Source organism: Trachurus japonicus, chromosome 16 (genome assembly GCF_045865225.1).
Source record: "Trachurus japonicus isolate A0001 chromosome 16, Traja_1.0".
Taxonomy (NCBI): domain Eukaryota; kingdom Metazoa; phylum Chordata; class Actinopteri; order Carangiformes; family Carangidae; genus Trachurus; species Trachurus japonicus.
Genome location: NC_140922.1, coordinates 26,936,723 through 26,954,306, shown reverse-complemented (window position 1 = coordinate 26,954,306; position 17,584 = coordinate 26,936,723). Strand labels below are relative to the sequence as shown.

The 17,584-nt window shown below is 41.2% G+C and overlaps 2 protein-coding genes across 4 annotated transcripts in view; one reads left to right on the top strand and one right to left on the bottom strand.

The window, feature by feature from the left end:
- The window catches only part of atp6v1c1a (ATPase H+ transporting V1 subunit C1a), a 423,473-nt gene that overhangs the window by 69,224 nt on the left and 336,665 nt on the right, over positions 1-17,584 (top strand). The gene's annotated exons all lie outside the window — the stretch shown is intronic.
- The window catches only part of vps13b (vacuolar protein sorting 13 homolog B), a 349,921-nt gene that overhangs the window by 285,123 nt on the left and 47,214 nt on the right, over positions 1-17,584 (bottom strand). For all 3 annotated transcript variants that reach the window (XM_085802924.1, XM_085802922.1, XM_085802923.1), the window contains exons 12-16: positions 15,962-16,049; positions 12,664-12,849; positions 7,925-8,094; positions 7,595-7,789; positions 4,369-4,493 (exon numbers count right to left, since the gene is read on the bottom strand). In XM_085802924.1, the coding sequence (XP_085659050.1) occupies positions 4,369-4,493; positions 7,595-7,789; positions 7,925-8,094; positions 12,664-12,849; positions 15,962-16,049 (764 nt within the window). The remainder of the gene's footprint in view (positions 1-4,368; positions 4,494-7,594; positions 7,790-7,924; positions 8,095-12,663; positions 12,850-15,961; positions 16,050-17,584) is intronic.

Below are 17,584 nucleotides of genomic sequence, written 5' to 3'. Positions count from 1 at the left end.
GAGAAGAAGACTATTATTACACCATTTACCAGAAACAGAAACAATCATAGTAGAACTGATTTCCAGGAAATCTGCCATGTCATTCGATTATTAACAAATAATGGTGAATTTAATCTATGTGTACACTTGTGTACTCGCCAGTACTCAACTGAACCTTTCAGGCAGTATTAGTATTGGAGCAATGCGAAATGAAAGGTGGCCTTACAAGGGCATTTTTAAGAAACATTGGTGCTCCAGTCACTGTAGTCTTCTCCAACCTGGATATCTATTGCCAATATATTGGTTTGACTTTGACTTTATTTTGAAGTTATTCAAGGCCAGAGTCTGCTATTGTTCTAAAACAATTACTCTTTCTTAAACTCTAATTTTGCTTAAAACCTGCAGAAACAAAGGCATTTATTTCAGTCTAACTGGATACATCCACATCCACGTTCCCTCTCTTTCTCTCTCTCACACACACACACACACACACACACACACACACACACACATTACCAAATGCCCGGTAAAGGCCAAGGCTGGCAGGAAGAAGATGTCAAAGCAGCGTACTTTCCCCTAGCGAAGGCCCCCTTTGCTGCCCACTGTGAGAAGCGGGGGCAGCCTTTGTGGTGAGACTGGAGGAAACATGAGCTATAGTATACACTGTGGGCCAACTCATCAAGAGAGGTGCTGGGTCTTCACAGACGCCCAGTGCCTCTCCAAATCCACCCCATGATCACCTGGCAGTCATAAAAGCTCACTTAAGCACAAGACGGCTGCACAATGACAGAAATCTTTAGTGTGTGTGTGTGTGTGTGTGAGACAGAGAGAGAGAGAGGGATGCAAAATGTGTGCATATGACATCACCTTCTGTACTTCCCTGCTCCAAGCCCTTCTCTTCTGTCAGTCACCATTCCCTTTTAATTGAGTCCAGAGTGAAACAAATCTAAGGCTACCTTTTACAGTGGTAATGGAAAAGCTGATCTTGGAATCCACATAACAACACTACCGAAGACTGACAAAGCAACTGGAGACCGCTCTTTCTCTCTTTCCCTCAGACTCACTCTCTCTCACTTCTCTCTTTTCCCGCATTTTCGCCGAGGCTTCCCACTTTCTTTCATATTTCCTTAGAACTCCAGAAACATGTAACGGCGGGCTCTGCTCAGTGTCTTGCTGCTCCGAGGAACAGAACATCTTGGAAAGCTGGGGTGTTGTTGGAGTTACATCAGCACCAAGAAGCGGGCCCAAAACAAACACCGGCACAGTTAAATTAAATGCTACCACCTGGTGGAGTTCATCTTTTGGCTGCTCCAATGACCCAGTGTGTCACTGTCAGGCTCGGCTTTCAGCTTTAGGAGAGGAACTATCTGTCTAATTATCTGTCTGTCACACATGCTGGATTGTATATCATACGTAATCTATAATACTCTTGTGTTGTGGCTTCTACATGGGAATCCCATAGCTCCATTACACTCAGAATAGAGTCAATTGAAATTAAGGTCGTACAACTAAGCTAACCTTAGCAACGAAATAATATATATATATATTTTTTTATGATTAGCATCGCTGGTTGACACACACGTATACGTCTCTCTTATATTCATCCAAGCCATTGTCTCTGCTTCTCCGTCGAACCTGCTCATCATCATTCTTCCGAGGGTAAACTGTCAGTTTGTGTTAATTAGATTTTGACTGGAGTTACACAGAGGTCAGAAAAGCAAGACAGCCATACCTTGTGCTAAGACAGACGGGGTCAAATATGAGTCACTTCAAGTTTTAAAATGACAGGTTCACAACTCATCAACCGGCATTATAGTAAGACAACGAGTCCCTTTATCTGCTGCAGGAAAGAGACTGACAGTGAAACAAACAGGCAACTGTTGGAAAATATGAGAAGTGGTTGTAACCTGTCCTTGGAGGGGGGCAGGAGCTAAATTTAAACTATGAGGAAAACGAGATTATCTGGAAATTATCCTGTGAACTGTAACAGAATCATCTCACGTACTATAATGACACATTCACCTACAGTATTTTGCGGTTTGATCGCATAAAGTCGATCATAAAAGTCTAAACATCTGGTCAAATCACACCAAGATGAATCACACTGTTACTGGACATGTGCATTCTGTATCCCATCAAAGGGCTCTACTTACTTACAACAGAAGAATAACCCAGCACTTTCTCAATGTGTCAAGGTGACTCTGTGAGAGGTGTGTGGGGTTATTTTTTAAGGACCGGCTGAGAGGCTGAGAGAAAAAGCCACGGCAGGGGGGCCGGGCGGGCCGGGCATTGATCTGGATTACTCTCCGGAGACACATCTTGTGATTGTCAGAAAGAAAAATAACATCCTTTTGACATCTGAACCCGCTATATATGAGGCAGGTAGGGCAGAAACAGGGGAGAGAGGAGATCAAACGAGCAGCTAGGAGTCTCTTATTGGGAGCAGAGAGCACGGGGAGCCACGTCCTGCCTACACACACACACACACACACACACTCACATGTCTACTCTACTGGATGAAGGTCTTGCGGTTCCTATATGCAGCCAGATCACCACTGTATTTGTGTGTGTTTTCATCAAGGATCGTCTACAAGATGATTACATAAACACACAATGAAAGAAGCGAGTGGAGAGGATTCAACACAGCTTTAAATTTCATAGACCAACAGAATCATTATTTGTTTTGCCAACAAAGTTGTTTCAGTGTGTGGAAACTAAAGCAGACAGAGGACAGGACATACGCTGCTACATGATAGGTTTCAATTTAAATGCACTATAAAGTCAATTATGACAATAAGATTACGACCCGTACTGTAAAACCTACTGTGAGACCTGTGAGACCATTCAGTCTTTAAAATTGTTTTCCTTTTTTTTTCTCCCTCTCCCATCCTCCCCTCTATCCATTTTCCCAAGCTTTTTTCTTTTTATTCCCATCTCCTGTCCCTGCAGTCCCACAAAAGTGTCCTTTTACACTTTTCCCCCCATCATCATCATCTCTCTTTCTCTACTCATCTTCCATTCTCTCATCTATTCTGCCCCTCCTCTTGTCCCCCTCTTGTCTATTCTGTCTACAATTAGCTGTTTGAAATCTCCACACATGGTTGCTTATTTGTGTAGCCACCCTCCCCTCCTCCTTCTTGCATTGCCATAGCTTCAATATTTAAAGCCTATAAATCAATTTTATGTTCATCTCTGGTTGTTTAAACTTTCAAATTCTCCATTTGTTCAACAGTTCCACCTTCAGACTGCTGACTTGTCCCGTCTTAAACTCCTAACCTCTCCTCTCCTCTCTGGGGGACATCCCCAATGACTCATCCTCTGTCTGGTACAAGGACAGGGATATAGCAACATGTTTTTTCATCTCCTTAGACACCATTGTCTTATTTTCCTCTCCTTATGTTTCAAACCAGCTGAGAAACTCTTGCTGTTGTTACCCAATGACTTCGTCTTTGTTTCCCCCACTGACCGCTGAAGAAAATGGCTCATCTATCACTTTGACTGATGCACCGGCCACAAGAGGTTGCAGTCGTCTATATAAAATGCAATAAGTGGGCATGTATATAGATAAAGTTATGTATTTTGAAGCAACCACACACACACACACACACACACACACAGGAAGTACACACCTTAATCCAGTGGTTCCCAACCTTTTTTGGCTCGTGACCCCATTTTAACATTACAAATTTCTGGCGACCACCACGATCGTATGCAGTCACGTGATCGCCAGAAATCAAGATGTGCCAGCTCAGATATTTGCATTTCATTTTAACTCGATTTATATTCGAGAAAGTGAAAGTAAAGAATACAGTTGTTTAAGATTGTGTGTGGTGTTTTTAATCATAATTTTTTATAGTAGTTTAATCAGTATTTTTTTTTTTTTTAATCAATTACGAGACATTTCAGGTGACCCCATTTGAATTCCAGGTGAATTGGGGTCTTGACCCCAAGGTTGAAAAACACTGCCTTAATCCTTTCAGAATAATTTCATCCATGTTTTCCTCTCTTTGACTTTGGGGTTTGATTGTTGGATGATTGATAGAAATGATGCTATCTAACCCTAACGCTCAATCTATTATAATTGTAAAAGTCCCTTTATCCATCACAGCAAAGTCAATACAAGGAAATGTATCACTGTGTATAGGGGAAACAAAAAGTTCAAGTACCGAGCCTGCACATACTATACTTACTATTTTCAAGCTAGTGGCATTTCTACTGTTTATTTTGATCCAGCTGTATAAACAAACCAAACAGACCTATGATTAAACTCACTGGCAGGTTCAATCCAATTATTTCATTTCAGTTCAGTTCACAAAGACTCTACATGCCTCCACACACCCACTCAAATTCCCATGCACAGCACAGAGAGGAGTGTTACAAACAACTCACCAGTACGCAGGCATCTGAATCAGCTTTCCATAGAGAGCGGTGCTGAAGGAAGGGATGATGGGGATGAGAGGCAGGAAACCCCCTGTGCTGTCCTGGCACGTCAAACCTGCCTGGAACCCAAACACCTGGAAGGAGAGACGGAGAGGGAAGGGAAGGGTTAGGGAAAACAGAGGGAAATTAAGCATTTATATATCAAACAATTTACCAGACTGACGTGGAAGGGGAAAAAAACAAAAAAAAAATGCTGGCTCTCACTGAACACACACCAGAAACAGAGACAAATCATCTTATTGTTGGGCATCAGGTTTGTCACCTTCCACTACTGTCATCACGGTTGTACAATCATAGTTTTTGCATACTGACATATTATGAACACAGGGGAGATCTGTTTCCCATATGACCAAATTAACTGGCACACACACAAACACGCATACACACACACACAAAGGCCATGTGCAGGCAATAGACTCATTCAGCTACACACAGCGCTGCACAGCACACACTGATTGACTTCAATGATGAATGCTGGACTTAAATTGATACAAGCAAGCCTGCAGTGTGTAGGACGATTCAAATTATTTTTAAACTGGATTTGAACTCTGAATTTTTCAATGTAGCGACTGGGATTTGGCTCCTTGTGTTGTGTTCAAGAGTTCAACATGTAAACTCTTTCAAGGGTGATGTAATTCCCAGTTTGGCTGGTATATTCGTTGTCTGTCAGACCACAAATGATGTGGCACCTTTATGAGAAAAATATCTCATAATCAAGAAAATAAGAAAAATTGCATTTTTTCCACAATAATCTTAATTGCTGAGATCCAGGTTGCTCAGCAATATAGTTCACTCTCAGCTCAAAACAACAGCATGGCTGTTACTACTAACTCTGAGAATGAATCACGTTACATTTACTAATTAACCTACATTATGGGCTGGCTACTCCTCCCAAAACACATGTAAGCCAGACCCATACCTCATTTTCTTTCCTATTTTGAGCCAATAAACACATCTGCTTTTTAAAATCTCTTTTTTTTCTTTACTGTGATTTTTTTTTCTCCCTAAAATTGCAATGGAGTGAAAAGAGGAATTTTGTAATACGATGATATAACACAGTCACTATGAAAAAACAACAAAATAAAACCACAACAGTGAAACAAATTTTTGGTCACATCGTTAGTGTACGAGCAGCTGCTCTGCAAACAACAGCATAGTCACAACATGTTTTAAATGGCTTGATGAGGTCCAGATTACATCTGGATCAAGGCATGCTTTAAATCGTATTGTTCAGCAATATTAACTTATTCTATAACATTTTCTGTATGTTCACAGGAGTTCACATTCAATTCCTGCAAGTGAAGGTGTACCAAACCACTTTGTGCCGTGTGGTGAGAGTCGGACAAAACTAAAATAATGATTCTCTCACAATAGGTCAAGTGACCTATCGATACAATATCCCACATCACAGACGTTTATCAACGTGAGCTTGCCAAACAGATGTAGACATTGTAAAAATCACACTTTGAAGATTGCTAAATTGGGACCATACAACCACAGACTGATTCACTGCTGCGTCCTCTGGGAAAACAGATTTTAAAATTTTGTTCTCCTTTCATCAGCCTGACGTAATTCTTTACTCAAATAGTCCAAAATTTAAACTTTAATATTTCTATTTACTCTTGTGGCCTCCTTGTTGAGAGAACAGACGGACTGTGAGTTCTGGTCTACGACCATGGAAAACCAAGACAATGGATAACTGCTACTCACAAGACAGACACCTCAGCTCTGACAACCGGCGTCAATAAAACACAGATTAAGATAAGCCTTGGTTTACAGCTGTTTAAAATCACTTCCTGAATTGGGTGAATTGCGGCCAGAATGGCCTTCACCCTGTCACGAGATCCCTCTGCCAGAATCCAGAGGTAGAATTTAGTACCTTGGCAGATACAGATGCTGATCGGATGATTGGTCAGAATGATCCCTGGCTGCTGACCAACGGGGCTGTTAACCCTGCAGTGACCCTGTGATAAGGACTTACCAGCATGACACCCAGCAAACATCTCGTCTTTAAAAGAAAGCAAACACTGGCCATACCAGGCCAGAGTGAGCCAAACCAAATTACTGTCCGTTATCCAGACTTCCTAAAAAGAGGCTTAGCTGTACTCAGCTGGACACTTGGGCCTTCAAGTAAACCATAAATACAAAGATTAAAACCTCTTTTATTTTTGTTTATAGCTTCTTTTGAAAAGCAAAGAGTATGGTGCAACCAACAGAGGAACTTTGCAGGATTTGTATCTTAACTATGCTACATTTTTACCTCAATTAAACAGCTTTGGAGTAATTGTGATGGTTTAATGAATGGCTTAACTTGTTTACGAGGGAGAATAGAGGCTCTCTGCCTTCCACGTGTGTGTCACTTATTGGGTCTCTTGGCTGGAAAACAACTTTCCAAGATCAGAGCCTCCGACCCGGTGTCCCAGCTCTGTCTCTGCGACACCACGACACAAACACGCTGCATAATCTCTTGTTTATGACAGATTAAACTACACAAATATACACGCCGTGACATTGTTATATGATATATAATGTTATCTATGCTCTATTGATTGATTTCTCGCAGGTTTGTTGTAAATAAATGCACACGGCCAGGAGGAGGGTTAGCAAAACAGTGGAAAAGCTACTTACATAGCTCCTCTTTAAATGATCATTTCTGCCATTAACACATGCTATAAGCAGAGAGGTACTCTGAATACACTTAGCTTTCATCAGCTTTAACACCAAAGTTTATCCTCTGAGCTTCACACAACCAAAGTCAAAACTAAACAAGGATCCAACACATGAGCATCCCATCATTTCGGTGGGTCTGAACCATGAAGCAGACCAGAGATGGACTGGTTTTCATCAGGAAGCTCAGTGCTGAGATTTTTATGACCAAGTGAAAAAGGGTCATCGAGGTCATTAAAAGGGTCATTAGGGTTGTTTAAGACTGCGGCCATGCAGCTGACCTATTGAGCTTGGACTTTAGTGCACGTAAATGATACTCACACATCAGTGGATGAGTATTCTGTGCATATATGGGATATGGCTCTAGAAATAACTCACTTACCAACATAAAACTATTACTAATAAATGCCCAGGACTCAATTGTATGTTAATAAAAGAACAACTGGGATTTACAAATGTGAAACCTTCATGATTGGTGATACAAGCAAAGCAACACTGTCCTTCTCACCTTGAGGTAGAGGTGTGCATAGCAGTGATGTAGCAGGTTATCTGAAGGCTGGTTGAGGCCGCTGACGGTGCTGACCAGCTCGAGGGCGTACATGGGAACCGAATGTTCAACATTAACCCTCTCCACCTTGAACTGCACAGCCGGTAGAGGACGCACCGGCTGAAACAACGGCACAGAGACCGGTCCTGGTGCAGCCTGGGAGATTCAAGATACAAAAAAAAATACCACACAAGTGAACGCTAATGTTGTTGTAGCATAAGAAAAACTTTTAAATGTGTCTTTTAATCTTTTGCAATGCAAGAAAAGTGATCAACAATGATGGTACGTTACCTTTCCTCCCATTATGACAGGCATTAGTGCTTGAAGCAGGTTGAACTCTGCCATGGAGACAGTGATGGACACTTGGAGCAGAGTGAGACAAGTGAGTCTGGTTGGGATGAACTCCTCCAAGCTTGATATCTCCTCCGTAGTAGCTGGAGCATGGCTTTCCTGGATCACTTCTACAATCGTATTGACAGAAGAAAAAAAAGGAACAAGAATTACAACTGTTTTTGTGTGCTTCTTCCTTTTTTTTAGAGAGAGCATATTATTATTTCTGAGTGAAGTGATCACCTTTGACTGTTTTGATATAAAATATCTTCACCTCACCACTTTATATGACTTAAACTGTCTTGAGTTATGTTTGGTGAGGTGATTTTTTTTTTCTATTCCAACCGAAGATCTGGGATTTTCACATTCAAGAGGTCCAAAAATGTGATTTGTGAGGTCACAGTGACCTTGACGTTTGACCGTTTACCACAGAAACCTCATCGCTTCATCATCTTCCTCACGTCAGACTGAGAAGCTGCTGCAGCACATTTTTAAAGGATTTCCTAGAGGCCTTACTGATGTATTGCATAAATGAGAATGAGACAGCTGGATGGACAGACATCATCGTAATGCTTCTGACCTCAGGCATGAAATATTAGGTTTGGAAAAAATATAACATATTGTGAAGGTTCAGGGAAGTCAGAGGGTAAAAAAAAAAGAAAAGATTCATCATAATACTACAAAATCAACTCATTCTTCTTTGTTTAAAACAAGTGAATCCAACCACAAGTATGCACCCTGTGGTGTATTATTTGAAATAAAGCGAGGGAGTGGGAAAGTCAAAAGGTATTTGGGCTTGAAAACTAAAGATTGTTTTACAGAGAAAGAGGTTAGCTGTAAAGCACACCAATTTCTTTGAGTGGGCGCCTCCCCTCTACGCCTGCAGCAATAAAACAATAAAAAGGTCTTTTCCAACAAAAACCACCACCTCATACACAAATAAAATAAACAAGCACTATAAAAGTACTGGCATCTCCGAGAGATATTCATTACAGTGGCTGTTTCCCAGTAGCTTTGTTTTTGAACTCTCTCATAAAACCACTCATTCAATCAATAACCAGAAACATCCGGAAAGGCAGAAAATTAAGCGAACCAAGTCAACATGGAATAGAGGCTAGCAAGGTCAGCACTTGCAAAAGTAAGGAGTGACCAGAGCAGTGAACCACTAAACCATGTCCAGGGACTGAGGTGGACCAAAAACCTGAGCCCTTTATTACTGAAGGGCCGTGGCTCTGGTCCCAGGACAAGGCTTGTTTCAGTTCAGTAAATGTTCTGTTGGGCTTCATTCCCAGCTCTAAGGTGGGCTGTGAACCTGATCCCAAAGCTGTTTTGCTATTTGGCCTCCCGCCACAGCCAACATCAGGTTCATCTGGCACTGCCATGTCCAATCTAATCATATACCAGGGCTCGAGTCAATATCCACAGTCAACATTAAAATTACAACAAATATGCAGCTCACATGGTACACAGGGGCGTGATTACAGACATTAAAAACCTACATTACATTAAATTACATACATTAAAACGCCCTTTTAAAGCACATGGATGGGATGAAAACAGGTGTGGTTGAGAACATACACACTTGCACATAGAAAATCCTGTTCCACTTAACAGATCCTCCTTGTTATTTTATACTTATATTGTTATTATTTAATTTATTCAAAAAGAAACCCTTCACACACACATACAAACAAACACACAACTATCACCAAGTAACGTGCATGTTTTGAACCTGCTGCTCTAAATACAGCGAGATCTTATAAAACTCCATCTTATAGACACCAGCCAATTTGGCTTCCACTTAAAGTAAACTTTGGGAAGGGAAACAAATCGTTCTGAGCTCTTGGCGAGTGGTGTACGAGGAGGAGCGGAGAAGAAGAGGACAGGATGAGTAGAAAGACAGTCATGTCTTTGACCCCATGACCTCTGCTTCTCTTCTGGCAAGCACACACACTGTCCTCGTGAAGCCAAGACTGGAGCACAGAGCAGCTGTCACCAAAATCATTTGCAGACTAGACAAAATCAGGAACATCCCAGAGACAGTAAGAACTATAATCAACTCAGATCTGTCCTTTTACACTAGTGATACTGATGCAAAGTTTGCTAGTAAAGCTCCCAAAAATCTAACTAAGCATAGCTTTCTCAAATCAAGAACACATTTTTTGTTGACATTTTTTAGAATTACTTGTATATTAACTGATAAACTGATATTGACAGTTTCTAAGCTTGAATGTCAATAAAAGTGTGCTGCAATGCAGCGGAAAGAAAAATAATGTCAGCAATCCTTTGGAGTTACCTTCATTTATTTATACACTCCATCTGAAATATGGTCAGATCTGCGTCCAAGTAACAATTATGAACAAACAATCTAATCTCAGCTAATCTAACTAGAACAACACAAATCATAGTATTGTTCTTGTCCATATTGGAAACATTCATACATTCACAGCGTGGGCTGGAAAAAAGTATGTGAACCCCTCGGCTACTGGCATTAACTTAAAAACTAGGAGTTATCAAACCTGGAGCCCAATCAATGAAACCAGATTGGACGTGTGGATTAGAGCTAATTTGACAAGAATAAAACTCTTGGGTTTGCGGTTCAAACATCTGCTGATTTGGACCATCCTTCATAAAAAAAGAAGAAAAAAAAAGAGATTTGATTTAAACTTTTGATCACAAAAGGATTAAGGGTTAAAGTCAACTCCAACAGTTCAGTCATCCAACAGTCCACAAAAACTCGATGAAATGGAGATGATTTAGATCTGTAGCTGCTCTCTTTAAAGTGTGCAACCTGCTACAATGACTTTATAATCAATGAGGTGACAAATAACTTCAGAGTAAAAGCCAATGGCTTAAAAAAGGCTTTGCATACCAACATGAAAACATCATCCCAAAGGTCGGGTGAATTCCTAACTTCATTACGGACTCTTTTCCAGGATAATGTCAGGGTGTCTGACTGTCCACCTGCTGTAGCTCAGGAGAAGCAGCTCATGCAGCACGTCAATGACCCTAAACATCGATATAAATCTGCAACAGAATGACCTCAAACCAAGAAATCGCTTTGTTGTAGATTTACAATCCAAGACCTCGACACAGTAGAGAGGCAGTGGATTGACCTCAAGAGAGACGCTCACACCGACATCACACGAATATAACTGGGCTCAAGTAGCTCTGTAGAGAAACATGGTCCAAAACATTCCTCCTCCTGAACATCGTGGACATCCGATCAGCACCAACTACTTTTCCCACCAGCGCTGTGAATGTTTGATGGCCGAGGTACAAGATTATAATTATTTGTGTGATATTATCTTCAGGAAAACTGTGTTTGTCTACACTTAGATGACTTTAGATGAAGATCAGATCTCATGAGAGGAGAGGAGAGGAGAGGAGAGGAGAGGAGAGGAGAGGAGAGGAGAGGAGAGGAGAGGAGAGGAGAGGAGAGGAGAGGAGAGGAGAGGAGAGGAAAGGAAAGGAAAGGAAAGGAAAGGAAAGGAAAGGAAAGGAAAGGAAAGGAAAGGAAAGGAAAGGAAAGGAAAGGAAAGGAAAGGAAAGGAAAGGAAAGGAAAGGAAAGGAAAGGAAAGAAGAGGAAAGAGGAGAGAAAGAGAATAGGAGAGAAAGAGGAGAGGAGAGGAGAGGAGAGGAGAGGAGAGGAGAGGAGAGGAGAGGAGAGGAGAGAGGGGAGGAGATGAGAGGAGATGAGATGAGATGAGATGAGATGAGAGGAGAGGAGAGGAGAGGAGAAGAGAAGAGAGGAGAGGAGAGGAGATGAGAGGAAAGAGGAGAGAAGAGGAGAGGAGAGGAGAGGAGAGGAGAGGAGAGGAAAGAGGAGAGAAGAGGAGAGGAGAGAGGAAAATGATTTAGGAGAATATGTCAGGAATGTACAATTTTACTATTCCATCTGCAATAGCTACCTTGGTTTCCTCTTTTATGTACTCTCAATTTCTCAGTCGCCCCCCGAGGGTCTAACTCCACTGACCCTTTCCAGAAAACGCAAGATCACAGACACATAAAGAAACATGAAGGAACACACTGACCTATCCAGTTTTAGTCAAAAGCTCTATCATAATTATCCCATCATCTATTATCTATCACAGATGCTGAAACAACCGAAACCTACGGATGTTATCATTTCGCAAAAATGAGTTATTGCTACAGATATTACACACAGACACACATTCCATGTTCTTTCACAACATCCCCGCGGTGAGCTCACCAATAGTTGTGCAGGGACGAGCACTAACAAAAGGTGTTTGGCTTAACCTCCCTCATGTGGTCCAAGAGGTCACTACTTTCATGTACAGCTGTGTGTTGAAAGATGGGTTGTGCAAGGAAATAACAAAGTGATGAGAATACTGTAAAGTGCAGACTGTTGCAGTTTCTGATCATGCATGGGCAGAGAGCAGTGGAACAAAATAAAGCAGAAGACAAGAGAAAAGAAGAGGAGAGAGGAGAGGAGAGGAGAGGAGAGGAGAGGAGAGGAGAGGAGAGGAGAGGAGAGGAGAGGAGAGGAGAGGAGAGGAGAGGAGAGGAGAGGAGAGGAGAGGAGCCACAGCTGAACAGAGAGTAAAAGTTAGTTGTGCACTGGGAGTAGAGGGAACTACTAGTTGCTACTTGACTATTAGCTGTTAACGTCGGCCCCCAGTAGAAAGAGATAAACAGATAAAACAGATGTTCGAGTTGTAGATGATAGATATCTGACCTCGCTGTGGTTTGCAATAGGGTTCGTACTCGTGGTCCATGGCGCAGGTGACCATCTTGAGGATGCGGTGGACGGCGCTGCTGTGCAGCCGCACGTCCAGAGGTCCCACCACCAGTCTCTTGATGGACGTCTCTTGAACAGTGGGAACCACTTCCTCCACATTCGCCAGGGAAAAGTCCTGGGAGTCTATGAAAACAAACAAACATACAAAATATATATATTTTTGTGCTTTTTTTGCCTTTTTATTTGAAAGCGTAGTTGAGAGAGACAGGAAATGGGGAGGCAGAGAGAGAGGGAATGACATGCAGTAAAGGGCTGCCCAATGCAGGATTCGAACCGGCCTCTTCATATGGTGCGCCGGCTCAACCCACTGCGCCACTCGGCACCCCAAACAAAAAATATATAAAGTATGTGTCGAACGCGTTAAAGGGATAGTTCAACATTTTGGCAAATTGGCCCATTGTCATAATCCCTATAGTTTTAGGAGTAGGTTCATTACCTTTAATTGTCGGTGCAAGCTATTTTTAGAATGGTGAAGCAGAGCCGTGAGCTGCTCAGAGCTACGCTACGGAGGCTAATGGGATTTCTTGGTTTCCCTCATTAAACTCATCAAATACACAATCCAACAACTCCAAAACGCTCAGGTGGACAAGTTGTGACTTGCACATTCACCACGCTATGAGATAATAACAGAACATTACGAGACAGAGTTGTTTTTGTGGCAAATGCAGAGACTGCAAAACTGCCCCCAATGGGAATGTACATCAGCGGTTTTGCATGAATTTACCTCTAAAACAACTCTGTCTGGTAACGTTCTGTTATTATCTCATAGCGTGGTGAATGTGCAGGTCACAACTTGTGTATTTGATGAGTTTGATGAGGGAAACCAAGAAATCCAATGAGCCTCTGTAGCTCTGAGCAGCTCGCGGCTCTGCTCCGCCGTTCTAAAAATAGCTTGCACCGACAATTAAAGGTAACGAACCTCCTCCTAAAACTATAGGGATTATGGCAATGGGCCAATTTGCCAAAATGTTAAACTATCACTTTAAATGAAGTACAGCAGACATATAAACTATTACACTTGATGTAAACATCTGTGTGTGTGTTTTTTTTAATATATATACACTGTAAATATTTATATATGTATAAATATTTATAGCAGCTTACATTTTCCTCATATCTCCTATTTTTTTTATCAAGTACAACAAGTATGAATCGTCTGTTGGGTAAAAATATAACAAAGATGGCAGTGGTGTAAGGCTGCTGCAGGGAGCAGATCACATTGCCGTGAACCACTGGAATGATGAATATTCCAAATGTCCACTTCTCTCACACAGCTGTCCCTTCATTCATCGCAGGCCCCTGTTCCAGAGGTCCACTTAAAAGACTCAGCTCCCCGGCAATAAAAAAGGAGAAATTAAAAATAAAAGAAGGGGGTGGATGAATGGCAGTGGAGGGAGGAAGAGGACAAAGGGTCACAACTTGCTTTATTCCCATTACATTCCACCACTGCACTAAACATTCTTATAGCTCAGAGTCAACACTGTGAATTTAATGTTTTTAGCTGAAAGGGGGCTGAAGGATTGGGGGGGTGGGGGTGGGACGGACTCCCTCTGAATTTCAGGAGATTTATAAAAAGAAAAAAAAAAAAGGGGAGCAACGGGCAATGCCACTTCCCCTTCCTTTTCTTCAGTGAGATTTGGCTGTAATGGATCAGGCCCTAATATTAACCATATGGCTGCAGTTAGCCTGATCAGTGGAATGAGGAGGAAATTAGCCAGGATTTAGACAATTCATTTCCCAAGATGTAAAAAAGAAAAAGAAAAAAGAAAAAAAAAAAAAGAAGAAGAATTTTTAATCTGCAAAGCGTTACTTCATTTAATATGAAGTCAGCAGGGGAAAGTGACCTGGGTGGGTTAGTTTTTCAGTTGACTCAGAGTTTATGTTAGCTTCGTGGGCAATGGAGAATAATTTGTTTGGTTGACACTGGATCTGGTCCACATCCGTGAAAAAGAAGAAGAAGAAGATGAAGACAAAGAGAAACACTGACACCAGACAAGCATTCCTTTAGTCAAGGGTAACCACACTACCATCCTGCAGGAGAAGAGACTGACACTTATCCCGCTGTCAGAAATGACTTTGACAGCTCAGGATGACATTATCAATGTTGTTTTTAATTAAGATGATTATCTGTAGCTGAAAGCAGGAGGAAACAATAGCCTAGTCAGAGAGGCAAGCAGGCAGGCCAGGCTTTTAGAGAGTATAGTAAAATGAAAGAGAAGAGGGAAGCAAGTAGAACAACATAGGTGACAGTTCATATCTTTGTTTGTTTCTTCTCTCTTTTTTTTCGCTTATTGAAAAAGGCAACCGTGCGCTGTATCATCAGACAGTACATGGGTAATTCCACTTTGCGATCATTTAACATAATATTTGCATTCTCTTGACAGGTTGTATCTATCCTATTACACTTCTGCCATTAGACACCATAAGCGGTTGCCCTTTATCTGGGTTTAATCTTGATTTCTTTTCTTTCTTTCTTTTTTCCCATTAAGTACAGAACATAATAGAGGTCCTACCTTAAAACTTGTGAATGTCAGTCAAGTGTCACTATCACACTTACACAGAAACAGCTTTCCAGCACCATTTCCAGTTGAAATAAAATGCTCAACCATGAAGCACAGACACATTTGTGGGCCAAATCTAACATTTCAAACTGAAGGAGAACGCTTTATCTCTTAATGGGGACTTCAGATCTTTCAGACTTGAATAAACATTCTTGAGTGGTGCAGCTGAGGAATGAGAAATCCTGTCCCGTCTTAAGGCTTTCTACCAGGAAGACTGACACCTAATTAGGCAAGAGGAGCCTATTCACTTTCTCAACAGCTTACAGGTAAAGAGACAGGGGCGGGCAGTCGGGGGGAAACAGTGTTTCAACAAGCAGCAAGGAGAAAGAAACTCAAATACGTGTCAGCGCAGACTAAACACTTCTGACAGTTGCCCTCCAGGTAAGTTTGGGGTGAGAGTGAGGACAGGAAGGGTCAAGGACCAGGTGGCTGCGACTCAAACAAGACAAGCTCTTTCTTTAAGTCTCCAGGGGGCTTGTTTGACAGATAGGAGAGAGGAGAGAGAAAGACATGGAGAGTAAGAGAGAGAGAGAGAAAGAGAATTGGATAGATAGAAAGAAAAGAGGAACAAGGAAGAGAACGGGAGAACATGACAGACGTAAAGAGAGAGAAGAGAAGAGGTGGCAAGGTGAGCAAACAAGCTCCTCTGTGAGGAGGAATGAGTTAGACAATACCTTTGCCGCTGCTGTTCTCCATTGTGTAGAGATAATCCATATAGAAAGCACCAAAGCGCTGCATGCCCGCTATCTCCGTGTAGGTCTCCTGTCAAACAAAAAGCAGAGTTAAGGTAAACATTCAGCAGTGAGGGGAGCAAACAAGCTGATGGAGCGCCAGTGACTGGGGTCAGGGTGGATGTGGCAAATGTGGGGGTCGAATCAGAGATAAAACGAGTTACTGAGGGAGGGTCGATCAATTAAGCAGGTCATTATCACTAATATTCAGGGCTATAACCTGCTGCAGGGATGATATATACTATCTTAGTCTACTGTTTTGTTCGTAATGATAATCTTCACAGAAGGACACTTTTATGATCGAGTACAAGTACAAGTTAATGTTATGCTACAAGCTACACAACGGGTGCAACATCCCTGCTATAAAGCGTCCAATTCGTAATTTCGTTTTAGCATGCTTCGATCAAACACTTCTTATTCACATTCACTCTGTCACCAATAATCTTGTTTATCCTCTTGTTTATCAAATGGAGAGCCGACTTAGTAAAAATTAAAACTCCACAGATAATATACAAAGCCAAGAATAATTTACTCCCTTATAATATTCAAAACATGTTCAAGGAAAGAGACGGGAGATATGAGCTAAGAGGGAAACTTAACTTAAAACAACCAAGAATAAATACTACATTAAAAAGCATGTGTATCTCTGTGGCTGGAGTAAAACTGTGGAATAGCTTGCCAGAGGATCTCAAACAAAGCAAACATATAATACAATTTAGAAATAGATTAAAACACAGTATGATAGAAAGCTATAAACAGGATTGATTAATTGGGTTTTGATTGCAACTGTAATACTGTTTATTTATTTATTTTATTTTATTTTTTGGCTTAATTTGTTAATTATTAATATCTATGAACTAGTTTAACTAAAGATTGTATTAATGGAAGGCTGACTGATTGTGATTGATGCTCAACTGTAAACAACTTGTGCACAAGATCGAATAAACAAACTACTACTACTCATGCTACTCTTCTATAAAAGTTTCTAAAACTCTACTTTACAAAGGCTGTAACAGAGTGGCGAGTTGGGTTTCCATGTAAACGCTGAAACAACTGTATGTCAAAGTTAAAACATGAAAATCTCTTTGAGCTCGTGTTGACATCCGATCAAAAATCTTTTCCAAAGAGCACATCGACCTCAGGACAAGAGGAGGAAATGTAACTACAAAAAATGCTGCAAACTTATTTCCAGGTCCAGGAGCAGGAGGACAGAAATGAAAGTGTATGTAAAGGTAGTACAACTAACCATCTTTTCAATACTTTACAGTGCATATGGAAGTAATTTACTAGATATCAAGTGTTCTTTATTGAGCAATAAGATATTGGTAACAGGAAAGTGAAAGTTTCCTCATTCAGCCAGTCCTTGGATGTATGCCACTGGAAATATGTATCTTATCTGCTAAAAGATAGGAGGGTTTTTTTTTTTTCCATAAGAAACCTGTCTGACTGAGATTATGGCTGATACTTTCGATGTGAAATTATGATATGTTTTGGAAATATTCGCTGAGATAGCAAGTTGCATATGAGCCAATACTCAGCCAGGGGTCCGAACTAAAGCAGAGGTGT